This window comes from Cetorhinus maximus, chromosome 1 (assembly GCF_964194155.1).
Source record: "Cetorhinus maximus chromosome 1, sCetMax3.hap1.1, whole genome shotgun sequence".
In the NCBI taxonomy this organism is placed as follows: Eukaryota; Metazoa; Chordata; class Chondrichthyes; order Lamniformes; family Cetorhinidae; genus Cetorhinus; species Cetorhinus maximus.
In genome coordinates, this window is record NC_135879.1 from 62054300 (window position 1) to 62074020 (window position 19721).

Consider the following 19721-nt stretch of genomic DNA (forward strand, 5'->3'; position numbering starts at 1 on the left):
TGTTAGAGGCTTTTCCATATTTTCAAAATACAGAGATTATCTTAGCTGATGGATTTGATCGAATCTAACTGGCTGATCAGCATCAAGAGGAAAAAGATTGCAATCATCGGTTTGTTCATGGAACTTTTGAGGCAAAAAACTTATCATATGAACGTTTTATACTTCAAGGTTGTTTGCAATCACTCTTCAAACAAAACACACTTTTTGGTAAAGTTGCCAAATTATAGATTAGAATTTAAATAGGTTTTGAATACTATATGTTCTAGGCCAAAAACAAAACAGTGACCTTCATTTTCCAAATTTTTAAACAAAAGTGTTATGTATCTGGACAAATATAGATATATTCACAGTTTCTGCCAAAGTATGCCATGCTATGTCACAGCAAATCAGTTGTCCTAGCTATGTTTAAAAAAGTATAACAGTCCATTAGTAGTGAGCAAAGTAGTAACAAAGCCTGACACACCCCAGTTGTTCCTAAGCATTTTGGTGCTAAGTTTATTATTCTGCCCCATGCCTTAGAACATGCAGCCATCTGGCAAGTAATGCTCCAGCAGTTGTTTATAAATTCTACAAAGATTTCAGTCATCCCTACCATACAAAGTATGATGAATTTACAACTCACTGACATTGTTTTCTAAATACTTGATTTCTATCTTTACCCTGGAGACTGCAGCTATGGTTCCACACCCACCTGCCCAACATAAGAAAAGAATTGTACCTTCTATACCAATGACACTAACTAGAAGATAAAAACATATTATACTAAGTGGTTAATTTTGGGCTTTCAAACACTTTGATTTAGTTTGTATAATTTTCAGTCCATAACTTCAATAGAAGTTAGCATCACACCTGTAAACCATTGCACTTGTCATAATGATGGTTCTGTCACATGCAGGCACAAAAGGCAGCACTGATATCTGATTATTTAAGAAACCCTGTGGAAGTTATAAATTCTAAAACAAATCTTGTAAAGGCTGAACAGCCACACCAATGTAACAGCATTTAGAATTTTTAACATAGAGAGCAGAGAAAGAGTCAATATGTAGGTCTCATCCACATCACTAAACCTAATGATTTCAGCATTATGTTTTGATTCATAAGTAACACTGTGATTTTATAAAATAACAACCATTCTAACTAAAATAAAGCTGAAACTAAGTTGTTGTCATTATAAAATGTATTTTCTCTCTAATAACTCAACATGTATGATTTGTTGCCCCTTTCAGTGCAAAGGAGAATGACGTGATTTTGCTTTAAGAAGATAAGAACATAAGAAATAGGAGTAGGCCATACAGCCCATCGAGCCTCCTCCGCCATTCAATAAGATCATGTGGAACCTTTACATTTACTCCACTTTCCTGCCCTATACCTATGTCCCTCGATTTCTTTGGTGTCCAAAAACCTATCAATGTCAGCCTTGAATATACACAATGACTGAGCACGTATAACAGTCTTGGATAGAGAATTAAAAAAATTCACAACCCCTGGGTGAAGAAATTTCTCTCCACCTCAACCTTAAACGGCTGACCCCTTATCCTGAGTTTGTGATCCCCTAGTTTTAGACTCTCCAGCCAGGAGAAACAACCTCTCAGCAACTACCCTGTCAAGCCCTCTCAGAATTTTATACATTTCAATGAGATCACCTCTCATTTTCCTAAACTCCAGAGAATGTAGATCATTTTACTCAAACTCCCTTCATAGGAGAGTCTTTACAATAAAGGCTAACATACCATGTGCCTTCCTAATTGCTTCTGCACCTGCATGTTAACTTTTTTTGAAAGAGTTAAATGAAAGTAGCAGTAATGCAACTGGTTTTAGTTCAAACTTACCAGAAGATGATCATGTAAGATATGCCTAACAATAGACAAAATTTGCTAGAGAGTTTAAGCAATGGGGAAAAATGTCAGCCCAACTTCAAAAATCCTTACAATGCAACTTGATTCCAATCAGTACTCAAGCCCTGTCTCAGTTAAACCTCAACTGAGTTAAAAAGCGGTAGCCAATTTCCTGTAATTAACCTAATGTTGCTGATTCCTGATTAACAATTGAGAAAATAGCTCAAACTCATTTATCCAAATGCGATTAATTGCAACCAAATGTTCTTAAGTTTTATTGTATTGGTTTATGTAGAAATAAAATGATCAATGAACATTGACCAATTTCTTTTCAAGATACATAAGTGAGGATATGGGTGTGAAAAAAATCCCAAATCCAATTTCCAAAATCTGGTCCTAAATATTTCTTGCTTTCTTTGCGGTCCTACATTGCAGAGAGATCTTTGTTTATTCACACTTATTATTGACATAGATTGTTTATCCTACTTTGAATATGATTATTATTACATCATAAGCTTACTGCTAATGAAGCCACATCATACACTTGGTTTGTAAAAGTATTATTTAACCATAAATATAGCATGGACATTAACCGCCGTCAACTTCATACCATTTTATATTGGAGGAGGGATTGTATTGAAGCTCAGCATAGCAAAATCCATAAGGATACAATAACGTTTCTTAGAATCTAACATTCTTTACTGTTTCCAATAGAAAAGCCATAAAAATACAATTTGAAAAGCATGACATTTCTTCAAAGCCTATTAAAGGACCCCTTAGTTTTGGCATAACAATGGCTCATTTAGCTTGCTTTGTGTTAAACGCTGAAACACATTGGATAAACTGTGCATCTTTTAGAACTCAATCTTCACTCATTTATGTAAAAACAATCATAAATTTAATTGAGTTGATACAATCAGCTGAATTAATGTTGATGAGCCTGTATTGTCAACTTTGATCTGAAACAAATAGTCATATGCAGCACAAAATAGATCCCTTCAATATGACCAGGGGCGCATTAATGGTACGTATAGGGCCCAGGAAAGAGGAGATTCCATCTGAAACCTCCCTTAGTCCTTTCTGATCTCCTACCACTACTCCAACAATAATAATAGCAGTCCAAACGCAGGGCAAGAGTTAGGTGAGTGACTTGAATGTGGTGTAGGGTACCCACTGCACCCACTAAAGCCTCCCTCTGGCACTTTCACCTATTCTATTCCAGAAAGTCCTGTGGTGAAGGATAAAACTAGAGCAAATCTTTACACATTTTTATAAGCTTTTATTCAAAGATACACATTACAAAATGTGCGCCTCCTAACCCAACAACCTCCATTTCAGTCTATTCCTAATAAGAGGGGGCATAGTAAATCTCCAGTTAATACCCTCCTCCTGCATACAATTAAACACAATAAATATACAATTAACAATCATTCACATTCATTAACAGCATCATCACCGTGAATGAGGGAGAAGCAAGGCTGGAAATGTTAATAATTGTTACCTAACAATGCTGCTGCGCACCAATTCTAAGAAAATTCCTTACAAAGACGTCATCAATCTAGGAACTAGAAACATAAAAGGCTCACATGGGCTCAGGAGATAGAGCGCTGGAAGCGCCAGACTTTCATTTAATGAATGGGAGTGGGGGGCAAAGGGTGTGCGGCTCCAAATGTTCATGGTGCCCAGGGACCAAAAAATTCTTAATCCAGCTCTAATTAAGAACACTAACATTATCAGTGCATCACACAAGTTTTGGTTAGTTCTTTTCCTATCGTACTCATTTTCAGGAGGTGGGATCTACTGGCAAGGCTGGTATTTATTGCTCATCCTTAGTTACCTTTTGCCAGTTTCTTCTTAAACCACTTCAGCCCATATGATCAAAATGCTTCATAATGCTGTTAATGCTATGAATATCCCAATCTTCAGAATAAATGTTTTGAAAATACAGGTCTGACTATTCTTCCAGAGAAAAGCCATGCTTTTTGGAGCTAATGACATGTTAGGTTAAATTGGCTAATTTTCTGTTTCATCTAACTCTTCAAATGGTTTTAAAATGTCAAGTCAGGGTAAAGCTCACATTATAAATGAGGATGTACAGATCGTGCAACTAGGCTATGAATTCACACTTTATAGGCTTCATTTTGTAAATTGGGTTGTTGTGTCACAGAGATGTAAACTGTAAGAAAACATTAAAACTGCAATTCTGCATTTAATATATGATCATTTAACATTTCTCAAATTAGAAATCACTCAAGTCACCTAGTGTTTTATTACCTACTTTCATATGACTATGATGTCAAATTACTACTGGATTCGGATCTTAATAAGGGAACGATACAGAGAATGCTTTGGCTAAGAACAGATTTCACTACAGCTGGTCTCAAGGGATCAGTCACAGGCTTTGCCAATTTAAAACAGCATTCATGGGAACAATATTTGAAGTAAAATAGAAAGCAATGCTGAAAAAGTAAAAAGAAAAACTTGCATAGAAAAAATCATGGCAGCAAAAGTCTGTCTCAGACATTGCACATTTTTCAATGGGTATCGTTAAGTTAATTAAAATTACCCTTGATATAATTAATTTACTAATTCCTTTGAAATACATGGCCATTCACGATGGGAGTTACCAAACAATTGCACAACTTTTATTGACTGAATGACTTACGTTTAAACATATAAAGCATGGTCAATAAAATGCATAAACTTTTAAGCATTGTGTCATGTAGGTAACAAAAATAACTTGCATTTATATAGTATCTTTAACTACTAATAATGACAATGGTAAAACATCCCAAGGCACTTCCTGGCAGATAATAGGTAAAGACATGATTAAGGATGAAGTAGAAGGTACCACACTTTTCTTGCTATTAACTGGTTAGATCAATGCCCAATGACTGTAATCAATTAACAATACAAGCAAACCATGAAAATTTCACGGTATTAAATAGGAGCTGTTTTGTGCAAGGAAATTAGGATTTATACTGGACTCATTTGGATCTGAAGTCTTCATAATATGTTTTTTATGTACAAACTGTAAGAAAGTTACTATCCTCTTGCATTGGGCCATGGATAACATGCATGCAATTAATTGCCTGATGTCAGTAAAAGCTTTCTTCATCCCTCAGAATACAGTCTTCATGACAGCTGAAATTTATCAGGAAATAATCTAATTTTGTAAAATTCGATATTTAAACTCGCATTTCATAAAAAGGCTTCATGCAATCCTATAATGAGGGCACCCATTGAAAAGAAAGGATATAGCACGGAAGCTCATTATACAACCTCATTATTCCCCAGGAGGGCCTTGCACTACCTACTGTACATTTTCTTTTGATTTCAGTCTTAATTCCAAACCAGCTGCCTGTTATTTGTATTTAAGGTCAAACAAATGGAATACAAGTGAAAGAAAAGAGTAAGGATATGCCACGCCAGACTGCATAGGAATCTAACTGATTACAAAACAAGTCCTATGAGCAAGAATGGGAAGAATGGCTGAGTATTTAGCTGTTCCATCAAATCTTCTTGAGACACCTACTTGGTTCACTGAAATTTTATTTTTCATATTTCTGCTTTTCTCTTGTAATTCTGGCCACAAAAACCCTGTTGGTTCTTTCTCTGTAGCATTATGTCATCACTTTTAAACACTAACTAATAGGGCCCTGCACCACCAAATGTACCTTCTCTTGATTCCACTCCAGTTGCCTGCTTCTTGTATTTAAGACCTTTTGGGTCAGGAATTTGATGGTGGGAGAATTTCTGGGTTCCGATCGATGTCAGATGCCCAACATGATTGTAGGGATGGTCAACCAGTAGTCAGAGACCGCGCTCGGCATCCAACTAAGGGCAACAGAATGGCGGGGGCGGAGGGAGGGGGTGCACTCCCAAGGCTGGAGGGACAATAGAAGGCCCTTCATGCAATGACATATCGAGAGCCCCACCATCCAAGGTGTGAGCTGCTGACGCATTTAAGAGTGAGAGCCACAGCTGCCAGGCTGTCAGGCAACCCCTCCACTGGACAGTCAGCGGCCACAGCTATCATCCAACATCCATTGCAGATGCGGGGGGCCTAGCAGGATGGTCATGTTTCGGCACCAGCGGAGGAGCCTATAAGTCAACTGTAAAATTGCAGTTAGTTTTTGCTGAGTAATCTTAATAGGCCATTTAATTGGCTATCTGCCATTTCTGGGCGGGTAGCCATCACCAACCCCCCCCACTTCAGCCGGAACAAAATGGTCCAGATTTGGGAACATGCTGGTAACTCAGTACACTGCTCTCCAATGTCAATTTTCAGACATTCCCACCCCTGGTCCTGCCTCCAACAGCAATTTAAAGTTCTATCAATGGTATACTAGCAAAAGAAAAGAGTTAGAATATGCCATGCCATGTTGCATTGGAATCTAACTGATTAGCCCTATAAGCAGGAATGTGAAGAATGGATGAATATTTAGTGATAATTCACTATTCCATCAAACCTTCTTGAGGGACCCATTGGTGTGTTGGCATTTTATCTGAATGTGTCATATTAGCAGCCAAGAGGTCACATGCAGTTTGAGACACGAGCAGGTTCGTGGCATTCAACTTAAGTTACCAACATTAATTGCTGGGTTGCTAGTTATCATGTCATCAAATTATCTGTTCTCCAGGTTAATGCAAAATTTAGAACAAAGCTTAACTGCTGAGGAAGTTATAGCTCCAATGAAATGAAAACTATAGCAGACTTTAAACCTCAGGTCATGTTACTTGACAATAATATGTCAATGAAGCGAATCATTCTTTCAATGTTGGACAATTGGAACTTTCAAGACTGAGATAGATTGTTGTTAGCTAAACGTATCAAGGGATCCATTTCTCCACATTTTTAAAAAAAGTGAGTGATCATACTTCAAGAAAAAAGGTAGGAAGGGTGGTGTTTATGGTTGCATTTCAAGAAAGAATACCATTCTAATGAAGGGTATACACCCAAAATATTGTTATTTTTCCTCTTTACAGATGCTGATGGACCTGCTGGGCACTTATTACATTTCCAGTTCCCACCTGGAGAAAGGAGGTGGAGGTGTTTGGTTATCTTACATTGTCTTCAGATGTTCATGTGTGATGCTAAATGATTACGTTCATGATTTGATGTTTTTAGATTTGTTTGCATTTGCTTCTTAATACACATTTATAGTGTGTCTGCTTGTGTTAAAAAGAAGTTTTGAGAGTTTGGAATTGTGACTGTGGCCTAAAGTTAGGGAGTTCTATGCATCCCTTGGATATAGGAATAAGGAAATTTTAAACATTAATTTTTTAAAAGTTTATGTTTAAGCTCTCACAATAACAGCTCAAAATTGTAAAACTCTTTTGGCTGAAATTGCTCATATAAATGACAATGGTATTGCAAAGTAGTATTCCAAATTTAGGTGAACTTCTTAAATTTAGTCCCTGAACAGATGTTTTCACATCCTCAACTCTTATCCTGGCCAAAATTTATCCCCCCAATCAACATCACTAAAAGAGGTAACTGGTCATTTATCTCTTTGCTGTTTGAGATCTGGTTGTGTGCAAATTGGTTTCTAGTTTTCCCTATATTACAATAATAACTCTGCTTCAAAAGTGCCTCATTATCTGCAAAGCATCTTGGGATATCCTTAAATTTTTTTTTTTTTCCTTTCACCCTTGACTGAACATTTATCAGTACCAAGTCAAATGTGACATGTTGCTTATAATTTAATTCAATCTCAATAGTGCACATATATGAAAATTAGAATGCTGCAAAAATCCACATATGATCAAAATAATAGACTTAGCATTAGGGGGATGGTAACGATCATACAAATAAAATAATACAATTCATTTAAACCTCTCTCAGGTCAGTTTTCTAAATGATGTCAATTACTCCATGAGTGTGTCAAAATATCACATGGTCACCAACAAACAATTACTGAAGCATTATAAAAATAATGGTAAATCAGAATAGGTCTCTCTACTATTCTTTTCCAAAACAGCATTATCAGTACTCAGACCAAGGGAAAAATATTCACAGTTCCTACGCTTGCAAGTGAAAAGAATTTCCAGACTCTCACAAATATCTCTCAGAGTCTGAATATCATTATCCCTTTTGAAAGATAATTTAAGATATTTTTTCATCGAAACATATAGCATTATTGGGAGAATTAGACCATAAGACGTAGGAGCAGAAGTAGGCCATTTGGCCCACTGAGTCTGCTCTGCCATTCAATGAGATCATGGCTGATCTGATAATCCTCAACTCCACTTTCCTGCCTTTTCCCCATAACCCTTGGTTCCCTGTTTAAAAATCTGTCTATCTCAGCCTTGAATGTACTTAACGACCCAGCCTCTATAGCCCTCTGCACTAAAGAATTCCACAGGTTGACTACCCTCTGAGAGAAGAAATACCTCCTCACCTCTGTTTTAAATGGGCGCCTATTACTCTGAGATTATGCCCTCTGGTCCTAGACTCTCCCACAATGGGAAACAACCTCTCAGCATCTACCTTGTCAAACCCCCTTAGAATCTTATATGTTTCAATAGGGTCGCCACTCATTCTTCTAAACTTGAATGAGTACAGGCCCAACCTACTCAACCTCTCCTCATAAAAAAATCCCTCCACACCCGGGATCAACCTAGTGAACCTTCTCTGGACTGCCTCCAATGCCAGTTTATCTTTCCTTAGATAAGGGGGCCAAAATTGTTCACAATGTGGTCAAACCAGTGCCTTGTACAGTTTTAGCAAGACTTTCCTATTTTTATACTCCATTCCCTTTGAAATAAAGGCCAACATTCCATTTGCCTTCCCAAACTTGTACGTTAGCTTTTTGTGATTAATGCACGAGGACTCCCAAATTCCTCTGTGCTGCAGCTTTCTGCAGTCTATCTCCACTTAAATAATATTCAGCTCCTCTATTCTTCCTGCCAAAGTGCATAACTTTACATTTTCCAACATATTCCATCTGCCTGTCGATATCCCTCTGTAGACTCCTTGTGTCATCCTCACCACTTGCCTTCCCACCTATTTTTGTGTCATCTGCAAACTTGGCGACAGTACATTCACTTCCCTCAGCTATGTCATTAATATATATTGTAACTAATTGAGGTCCCAGCACTGATCCCTGTGGCACTCCACTAGTTACAGGCTGCCATCCTGGAAATGCCCCATTATCCCAACAGTCTGTCTTCTATTAGTTAGCCAATCCTTTATCCATGCTAACATTCTACCCCCAACACCATGGGCTCTTATCTTATTAAGTAGCCTTATGTGCGGTACCTTATCAAACGCCTTTTGGAAATCCAAATATATTACATCTACTTTATCTATCCTGCTTGGTACCTCCTCAAAGAATTCTAATGAATTTGTTAGGCATGATTTCCCCTTCCTGAAGCCATGCTGACTCTGCTTGATTGGATTATGTATTTCTAAATGCTCTGCTATTGCACCCTTTATAATAGGCTCCAACATTTTCCCAATGACAGATGTTAAGCTAACTGGCCTATGGTTACCTGTTCTTTGTCTTCCTCCCTTTTTGAATAAGGGTGTCACATTGGCCGTTCTCCAATCCTTTGGGACTTTTCCAGGATCTAAGGATTCTTGGAAGATTACTACCAGTGCATCCACTATTTCTGTAGATACTTCCTTTAATATCCTAGGATGCAACCAATCAGGCCCAGGGGGCTTATTGGCCTTTAGCCCCATTAGTTTCCCTAGTACTTTTTCTCTAGTGATAGCGATTGTATTTATTTCCTCCCCCGCCTTTTGCCCCTTGATTATTTAGTATTTTTGGAAAGCTATTAGTATCTTCTACCGTGAAGACTGAAGCAAAGTATTTACTCAACCCCTCTGCCATTTCCTGGTTTCCCATTATTTCCCCAGCCTCATTCTCTAAGGGGCCTATGTTCACTTTGGCCTCTCTCTTCCTTTTTATATATTTAAAGAAGCTCTTACTGTCTGTTTTTATAGGCTGGTAATTGGCTAGTAGGAATTACTGAGCCTCCAGTTTAAGAGAGTTAAATTAATATGCACAGTTCAAATAATATATAGCGTCTAAGACACTCTGAGTTAATGGCTGCGTCCTTGGTTTTGTGATTCATCCAAGCGAGTTTCTCCTCAAAGAAGCAATCAGCATTTATTAATAAAAAAAACAGAAAGAAGAAAAATAATAGATGCTAAGTTACTACTGAATTTCTTTAAAAAGGAGTATCAGTCAAACTTCTTTTGTCAAGAGTTTCAAAAGCTTTGACCAGCACTTTAGTAGTGTGTAGAAATACAGCAGTCAAAGATGCTGAAATGTTACAAAAATTGTTAAAGCTACTTCCACATATAGTGTTTTGCAACTCAGAAGAAATTATATGCCCAAGCATTGCCTGAAAGTGCTTTGGAAGTTTTGACTTACAGCAAATGCACAAATGACTTTTCAGACTTCAGGCAAGTCAGCTGCTTTAGTACACACAAACTGGTGCCTGGCTGGTGTGCATTCAGACTTTTTTTTCTCTAACATGGTTTCAATTATCAGAGATATATAGCTGCTTTTGGAAAAAAAATTTGAAAGCCTGAATGATTATAAAGTTCCCTCTCTTTTACTGTGCTGGAGCCTGATATGTAATGGTGTAGTTGTCATGCATCGTAAAGTCTCTGAGGGCATTTAACAGAAGGTATATTAGAACTACGGGCCTGTTTTCACCAACCTTGCAGTCACAGATTCTAAAGCTCTTTGGTGCAAGTCTAAGGTACTATTTTTGAAGCTTTCTGTCACTGAACATCACAATAAGGCAAACAGTTAAAATTAAATCCAGTGAAAACATCTGTACTTTGACTGGTAATTTAGAATAAATAAACTTGCTCCATTGGCTACTTAAAATAAGTTGGTGAGCCAAAGACGACTGAATTAAGATGAAATCTTTTCATATCTCATGCTTCTGCTTGTTTCCTGTAATTCTGGCAAAAAAACCTATTGGTTTATTCTCTGAAGCATTATATCATCATCTTTTACCACTGACTTACCTCTCTTAGTACTGGATCGCTGATAGAATTCAGGTTGACAGCTCCTTCATAGGTCAAGTAATAGAAGACATTAAGGCCTCGAACAGCCTCAGGTCCTTGCTGCTTATATCCAAAAATCAGATCAATCCACTGGTGAAGCTGGCAGGAAACAAATTCGCTCTCTAGAGCCTGCAAACGGCAAAAGAGGGGAACATTAGTGTCAGATGAGTTATTCAGTTTATGAACTATGGATACACTTTATATAATCCACTCCTTGATTGAGCTGTATTTGGACTATCAACTAATTGACAGCCCATTGTATCAGTGGTTCTGAAACTTGGGTGTCCATTATCCTGGCCTTCTCCACTGGAATAGTCTATTCTGACTGGAAAGGTCAAAACAGATAGAGGAGAAGTGTAAAAGCAACTCTTTAACCTTTTAAAATGTCCCAGGCTTCCCAATAAGGGGCCCAATCTGTTATGAAAGTGAGCATTCCCAGTCCTCCTATCACAGTTTCCTATTGTGTAGTGATGTGGCATTTGGAAACAGTAGCACAAAGCGGAAAACGTTGGAAAAACTCAGCAGGTCTGACAGCATCTGTGGGGAGAGAAACAGAGTTCATGTTTCAAATCTGAATGACCCTTCTTCAGAGCTTCTCTTTGGCATTAACTCTGCTTTTATTTCAGATTTCCAGCATCTGCATTATTTTGCTTTTATTTTACCACAACGCTGACATTGGGGGACTGCATTTCAGGGGACTTGGCAGCAGGTTGAAGACAGGTCTGAAGGTAAGTGAGCTTTTTCCAAATTTCAAGTGAATTCTCAGACCTTGGGGCCCTCTTGCTGCTGCTCATCATGCAGTCCAGTGTCCTGACTGGTTTCTGGTGCTAGACCCAGCTTGGACAAGTATGTCATGTGCCAGATTAATTGTCACTGTTCAGCTTGGGTATAGTTAGCACACTTCTGGTACACTGCTTTGGTAAGAACCAGAGCACAGGGATGCCAACAAAATCAAAGCATTTATTTCTACCAGAGAGTAAGTGAGAATTCTAAAGCTGTGCAACTATTAAATTCAACTTGGCCCTGGCTATTTCAGAATCCGTCAGCCAGACCATCTAACACAGTGCTGTGGGGGAGGGTTCCAACAGTCACATGTTAAAGACCAGCAACCATAAAGTTCCAATACCAAATGCCGATTATGACTTCAGAGAAAGTTACAACAATAGCAGTATAGGTTTATATAGCAAAATGTCCCACATAAGAGTTCAGTTCAGCAAACCAAACCAATTTGGAACACAAAAAATAATAGGCACATGGAAATAAAATCAAGTTAGTAACCTAAATAATGAACTTGGATGACATAAATTGAGACAATAAATTTGCCCTGAAACTACTGCCAGGTCATTTTCATACAGTAAGCCTAAACAATTTTATTTAGGTCAATCCCAATTTTACAGATGCTGTTTTAGTAAAACCTTATAACCCACACATGTAATTTTGCAGTTTAAAGAATTTTACATGAATTGACACATTTAGTTAAGTCAATGTTACAATTCCTGTTGGGATAGTAAACTAAAATAACTAAATTTACTGAACAGCCCCTGAATGAAGGAATTACCTGACAGGATATCACTTTTTCTAATTTTAACACAAATCAGAATCAACACAAATTAAACATGAATTAACAGACACGGTTAGTGTGAACCATAAATTACACATCAAGTAGCAGATACAATGAAGACTATCTCATGGAGGTAGTCAGCAGTCCACTCCGTCTGTCTCAGTTTTTGCACACAGTTCTTCCAAGCAAATTCCAGTCCCTTTCCAGTATTTATTATCCAAAAATGATAGTTGATCCCTTTACAATTCATAGAAACTCTTAAAAATCCCATTCAAGCACTATTAAAACTAATTATAGATTCCTCAAACATTTTAAAGTAATTACAAATTTTCCTTACTGTTACTACTTCCAGGTCAAAGGTTGTCACAGTCAATACACACTCTGTTCACTTGGCACTTCCAGAAATACACTTTGGTATATTGATTGTATAAAGATAATGGAAAGAGTATATGATATGAGATATTCCACTTTGTATTACTTTAGCCATGGCAGATAATTGATTTGGAAGATGGGCATGTACATTTTTCAGCCTAATTCAATATTTCAGATAATTACTCTTTGCCAGTTTTCAGGTGGGGTACTACTGCCTAATCATTTTGTCTGTCATTATGTTCACCCCATCACCCAGGTGAGAATGATAATTGATTTTAAGTGCACTAATTTGCTTCTACTTCCCTACCTCTGACAAAAGACTGTACATCATCAGTTTCAATTGAAACATATCTTAACCCGCATCATGTATTCCTCTCCTTTGATTCTGGTTTGCTGGTTGCCACTGCAATCTCTACTTCACCACTGCAGAAGTATCTATGTCATTGCTCTGTGAAATTCTTTCCCAAAATCAGTGTTTTGCTACCTCACGTCTTGCCACCACTAAACAAAAAGTAATGCGAAAACCAATGGAACTTAAAGCTGGAAAGTCCCTTGGACCTGATGGCCGGCATCCTAGGGTCTTAAAAGAAGTGGCTGGAGAGATAGTGGATGCATTGGTGTAATCTTCCAAAATTCCATAAGATTCTGGAAAGGTACTTTGGTAAGAATAATAGAAAATCAGAATATTATTAAAATGGAGAGAGACTACAGAATGCTGCAGTACAGATGGATCTGGGTGTCCTTGTACATGAATGACAAAAGGTCAACATGTAGGTACGGCAAATAATTAGGAAGGCAAATGGAATGTTGGCCTTTATTGCAAAGGGGATTGAATATAGAAGTAGGGAAGTCTTACTACAGTTGCATGGGGCATTGGTGAGACCACAACTAGAGTACTGTGTACAGGTTTGGAAGGAGATCAAAGAAGGTTCACTAGGCTGATTCTTGGGATGAAGGTGCTGTCTTATGAGGAAATGTTCAGCGGGTTGGACCTATGCTCACTGGAGTTTAGAAGAATGAGGGATCTTATTGAAACATACAAGATTCTGAAGGGGCTTGACAGGGTAGATAATGTTTATGGCACAGTTTAAAAAAAGGGGTCTCCCATTTGAGATGGAGATGAGGAGGAATTTTTTCTCCATGGGGGTCATTAGTCTTTGGAATTCTCTTCCACAGAGAGCAGTGAAGGCTGCCTCAATAGGTATATTCGAGGCTGAGTTAGACATTTTTGATTGACAAGGGAGTCAAGGGTTAGGGGGGACAGGCTGGAAAGTGGAGTTAAGGCCACAGTGAGATCAGCCATGATCTTATTGAATGGTGGAGCTGGCTTAATGGGCCAAATGGCCTACTCATTCCCCTATTTCTTACGTTCTTATGTAATCAAGTGAAAGAGCAAAGTGAATGCCATCCTTTCAGCAGTCTTACCCTAGTAAGACTTAGCATGCCATGCAGGGTCAGGATTTTTGTTGAATGCAATAAATTTGGTGAAGATTTTAAGTTTGCTTTTCTGTATTGTCATTTTTTTTTAACACAGGAGATGTGGAGGTGACTTTTTATATAACTCTTTTGATATTAAACAGGATGGAAATATGTTGCAGGAGTTTTTTTAGGGTAATTTGATTATGTTATATGGTGTTTTGTTTTTGATCTGTGTGCCAATAATGACCATCTACCCACATATTAACCTATCAATGTGCCCTAGATGTACGATAACTTTCACATAAAAGGATGAATAATTGAAAAATAGCCAGATTATTAGCTGGAAAGTCTCTGCTGGTATATTTTTATGAAGTAATAATTTAAATAATGCAACAGCTTTGGGATTTAAACCTCTGAATATTGAATTGCCACTAATATAAATATATTCCATATCTAAAACTGTACAAGAAGTTGTTTCTGTGGTGATAATTTTTGTGCAGCAAACCAATAGCTAAGTATGTAATACATTCATTATTTAGTAAGTGCTTACTGGGGTAAAAAAACAGAATTCTGACCTGCTTCATTAAAATGCACACATTTTTGAAGACACACACAGTCTACAAGCAAAGTCCAAAATAAATACTCAATATAACACAAAGTCATACAGAGACAAAACTCCTCCAATATGTTCAAATCAGGACAAGCTGTTTGATTGCCACTGCAGTCTCATGTCACATTAAAGCATGACAAACATTAAACCATACACTTAAATGGCAATTTATATCATTTAAATGTTTACTGCTGGAGCAGCTCATCATTCATTTAAATGTGACTTTCTGACAGCTAATTTCAGTTAATTTTCTGTATCCACTTAATTAGAACTTTCAATCAAGAAAGAAGAAGGGCTTGTAAATGTTTTGTAGATGGGTTGACATTTTCTTCTTGTTACAATGAGACTAGTGAATTGTAAACCTTTCCCCATAATGAATTATCAGATAGTATATCATGCCAGAGCAAAGGCTGACCATATGGAAATCTGCTGCAATGTTTCTTCTAGACATATGCTTTGGACAGAATTTTATTTATGTTCACATATAAACTAGAACCACCACCATTCCTTGATACCAAAGGATAATTTACAGACATGATGCTTACAACAATGATAATGATGCAATAGACTACATTAAATGGCAATTGAATCTCTGGAAATAAAATTAGATCATTAAAAATTGAGCTACATCTATTTATAAACTTTAAAGAATCTTCTGGATGTCTGCATTAGTAAATTTATTTGTAGGTCGTGAAACAGGACCCTATACATAGTAAAGCGAGTTGGAAGTAAAATAATAAAGTAGAACATGCAAATTAATGAATCTTCCTAAGTATATAGTACATCACTAAGGCAGGGGTAAGTATGTTCATTTTCTTATTCAACGAACTGAAAATATTCATCAGCTCAGTTGTTTTTCTTGTTTCACAACACACTTCACAAGAACGCAAGTAACAGGGAATTTTAATCCAAATTTCAAAGGAGGCAGCAGGGTCTCACAGTATAAAACACAATGCAACTTAATATATTTTATTCATAAAAATAAAATGCAATAACCAGGGGTTTTTCCCTTGGTTTGCACTCATGGCTATTGTTCTCTGCGTAACAAGTTAGCCCAGATTAATGGAACAGCTTGCGCCATTCATCTCATATACTGTTGGCCACAGACTTTTAGCAGGCTTGTCAGTGGAGACTTTTAGTTACCCGCCGTCTGTTTGAATTTGATGCCATGTACAGGGGACCTCTGATGTCTGTGAGCAGGATAGGTAGCAGGAGGATCTTCAACCAAACAGGTTGAAGAATCCTCATTGAGGCATCTAGACTGCAAAGCAAGAAACAAAATACAGGAAATATAAATGACAATAAAATCATTGTACACAAAGCACATGAGATTAATGGGAAGATATAAAAGAGAAACACAATTAAAATTATTTTAACTTTTACTTCTTCAAAAATCGGGAACATTAATTTTATTCTGAGGGAACAAGACTCCACGTTTGTAAAATTAATTTTTCAGGGCAAACAAGGATGTTCAGCAGTAATTATCACTTACTATGCTGTTAAAAACTCAGTTACTACTGATTGTCCAAGGTCTAACCTTTACACGTGTCTTTAGAATGAGAATAGTCGGCAATTAACATAAGTTCATGCAATCACGTTTTCTGTGCACATTCCATTGGTGAAGTCTGCAACAGCTCACCCTGTGGAAGAGCAGGGTATCACTGACAGCAAATTCCAGATTTCCACATTTAACTTTGTATGTGTGGAAGGCAGAAGTTGCTGCCAGTTTACCTTGCAACAATTAGAGAGCACTGACAATCTCGGCAAATACATTACACAATTTGCAATTCAAGTTCAACCGTGAGATAACAATTATCCGCCCATTTGTTAGGATAAAGGTGGTACAAGTGTATCTCATTTACACATTTGCTAAGAGAATCAGACTATGGGTGGAATCATCCCAGATTTGCACTAAGCACGGTAGCGGGTAGGTAGAACGTTTTTTTTACCCGTCAGTCGCAATGACGGCTTTTCACACCGTATCATCCCAAACCTGCGGCACTAATTATGCATTCCTGGGAAATGTGCTGTTTCCATGGTGGGTGGGCTCTCAGTTGCCTGCCATGCCATCACCTCACCACTTCATCATGCCGGGCGCCATATTTAAAGTGCAGCCGCGTGCACACCTCAGTGCTTCCAGCCCACGACTGTTGCACAAAAGACATGGCCCTGAAACGCAAGAAGACTGCAATCCCCACGTTCAATGACGGGTCCCTCAAGTGCCTTTTGGATGCAGTGGAAGCTCGCCGTGATGTCTGGTCTGGCTGCAGGATGGGCAGCAAGAGGATGAATGATCTCCTCCAGGGTAAGTCACTCTTCTCATTATTCTCAACTCACAAACCCATCACACATCCACAGAGATCTCACTCACTGCCAGTTCAAGGGGCATCATCATTCACTCTCACACACATCGTCATTGTCCTCATCCCGTCCATAGGACCACTCACCATTCACACATGCCAGGCATACTTATCAACTGGCTTGGCAGGCATCCGGCTTACACTCACTCCATTTGTCTTCATGCAGGACAAGCTGGCACACAACAAAAGGGAGAGGTTGCAGCCTGGAGGAATGCCTGAAATCAAGGTCCTCATGGACTTTGAAAACGGAACAATCCAGCTGGCTGGCGAGGATCTGGACTGTTCCTGTTCTGACAGTGAGGTCGGCAGAGCTCTACCAAGTGAGGATCCAGCAGTGCAACATCCATCAGGCAACCATGCCGTGAGTGATGTGTCCTGTTTCACAGGCCACTGCCATGCACTAATTATCTCTCCTTGCTTTCACAGGCACACCTGGGAAACTGCCAAGAGAGTCCATGACCCAGGGCCTCCAATCAAGCCCCGATGGAAGCTCAGAAGAGGAATCTGCTGAAACCCTCCCTGAAGACCCATCACAGGGATCACCCACACCCTCCACCAGTGTGGAGAAACACACCTCGGTGGGATCTAGCTTTAGAGTAGCCTTGGGATCACAATCTGGTGAGCACATCGCACTTTCTGATCCACAGCAGGCTGAGGCAGGGACTTCCCAGGTCCCCGGCACGCGGAGGATTGCTGGAGGCCAGAATGTTGCTGAGTCTGAGTCAGATGATGAGCCTCTGAACTCGGTCATGTCACTGTTGCTGGAGCTGCAAAGGCAAGCTCGGGAACATCAGGAGGGGATGTCTGTTGCACTCCTCAGATTGCAAGGTACAATGAAGGAGTCGTCCACCTTCTGTCTGAAGTGATAGTGCCGGCATTGCAACGCACTGAGGTCAACACTGGTAGGATGGTGGCCACTAAGGAGTCCTTGGTCCAGGATGTCGCTCCTGCACTGCTGCGCTGAACTCCATCGTTGACGCCATAGTTGACCCTCAACAGTGTTTACGCGAGAGGGTTGCCAGGCAGCCCGATCTCACTCCAGCTACCACTTCTCCACAAGGAGTCAGGCAGGGGCCCTTGGGCACCCACATGGAGGAGGGTCAGCAGATGTACACCCCGGGGCCATCCATCCAGGCGACTCCGGAAGTGTCCAGCCCATCTGAATCCCCTCTTCCTTTGACCTTAGTAGCTCCAACTCCACAGGCCGAGGAGGGTGCCGCTGTCACACAGCATTACCCTGAAAGCAGGCGGGGGCCCTCCAGGTCTCAGTCCTCCAGAGGACACCTGCCTACTTCATCACAGACAGGGTGTAGCAGTCAGCAGCTGCCTCCACCTCTGCTGTGGATGCCTGGGGTGCACCAAGACATAGTGGCAGGGTTAGGAAGCTTAAGAAGATGTAGTTACGCAGCCTGGGCATGGGTGTTAATCACTTGTACCTATTGTTCATTATTGTAAATAAACTCCTGAGAATGTCTCCCTGCCTATGGCTCCTTATCCTGAAGAGCAGTGTTTGTGTCACTCAGATGTGAAACCTTAGTTCCTGCACAAGATAAAGGCAGGTATCTCAGTCCAGGGCCTCTTCCCTGTGCAGCCTTCAGACCAAAGTGATGGTCCGGCCTCTCACTCCCTGGGCATATTAATGATGTCTGCACCTCAATGGTGCTTGTCATTGCTGCCAGAATGTAGTGGGCAGGCATCACAGAGTTCCGTCATTGCCTCTGTGTGCTCTCAGCACCTTTAAGCCTGGCCCCCATCTCTTCAGCATCTGTGACCACTGATGCTGTGCTCCTGAAGGGGTCAGGTGCTGAAGGCGGACAAAGGACCAAATGCTTCTAAAGTTTCATGGGTGTGTCTCTATGATATGGCCCTGATCACAAAGTGCAAGTGAGCTGCCCTCAGCCAGACATTCTCAGAGGCTATGTGAAGATCTATGGAGTGTCCTCACTTCATGTTGTCATCGTCCTCCTGCAATCAAGCGACTATTAGTGCCTCCACTGCATCTCGATGACAGGAGCATTATCACAGAGGGTATGTGCGTTGCCATAAGCCAGATTGGAGTCAAACGTTCATAGATGCAATGTGAGGATCTATGGTGTGTCCTCACTGCGTGTCGTCATCCTCCACAAATTGAGCAGCTATGAGGGCCTCCCAAGTGCACCTGCCTCATCTGGCCAGTGCAAGGACCTCATCGCCATCATCGTCGTCTTTCAAGGAATACCTCACCCTCATCCCTGTCGGCGTCCTCCTCATGAGAGGAGACCTCCAGCTCCTCAATCTCCTCCTCAGCCAGCTCCTCTTCCTGTTCCAGCGCCAAGTTGTAAAGGGCACAGCAGGTGCCGATGATTCGTGACACCCTCTGTGGACTGTATTTCACCATTCCACCAGGCCGGTCCAGGAACTGGAACCTCATTTTCAGCATTCTGATAGTTTGCTCCACCAAGTTGCGAGTTGCAGCTTGAGCCTTGTTATACCTTCTCTCTACTGCAGTCTGAGGCCGCCACACGGGTGTCATCAGCCACGGCTTCTGCGA

At 39.8% G+C, this 19721-nt stretch overlaps 1 protein-coding gene across 1 annotated transcript in view; it reads right to left on the minus strand.

Annotated features, from left to right (window-relative positions):
• Window positions 1-19721, minus strand: part of lrba (LPS-responsive vesicle trafficking, beach and anchor containing) — a 913498-nt gene that overhangs the window by 111766 nt on the left and 782011 nt on the right. The window contains exon 47 of the mRNA XM_078541260.1: window positions 10831-10998. Within this exon, the coding sequence (XP_078397386.1) occupies window positions 10831-10998 (168 nt within the window). The remainder of the gene's footprint in view (window positions 1-10830; window positions 10999-19721) is intronic.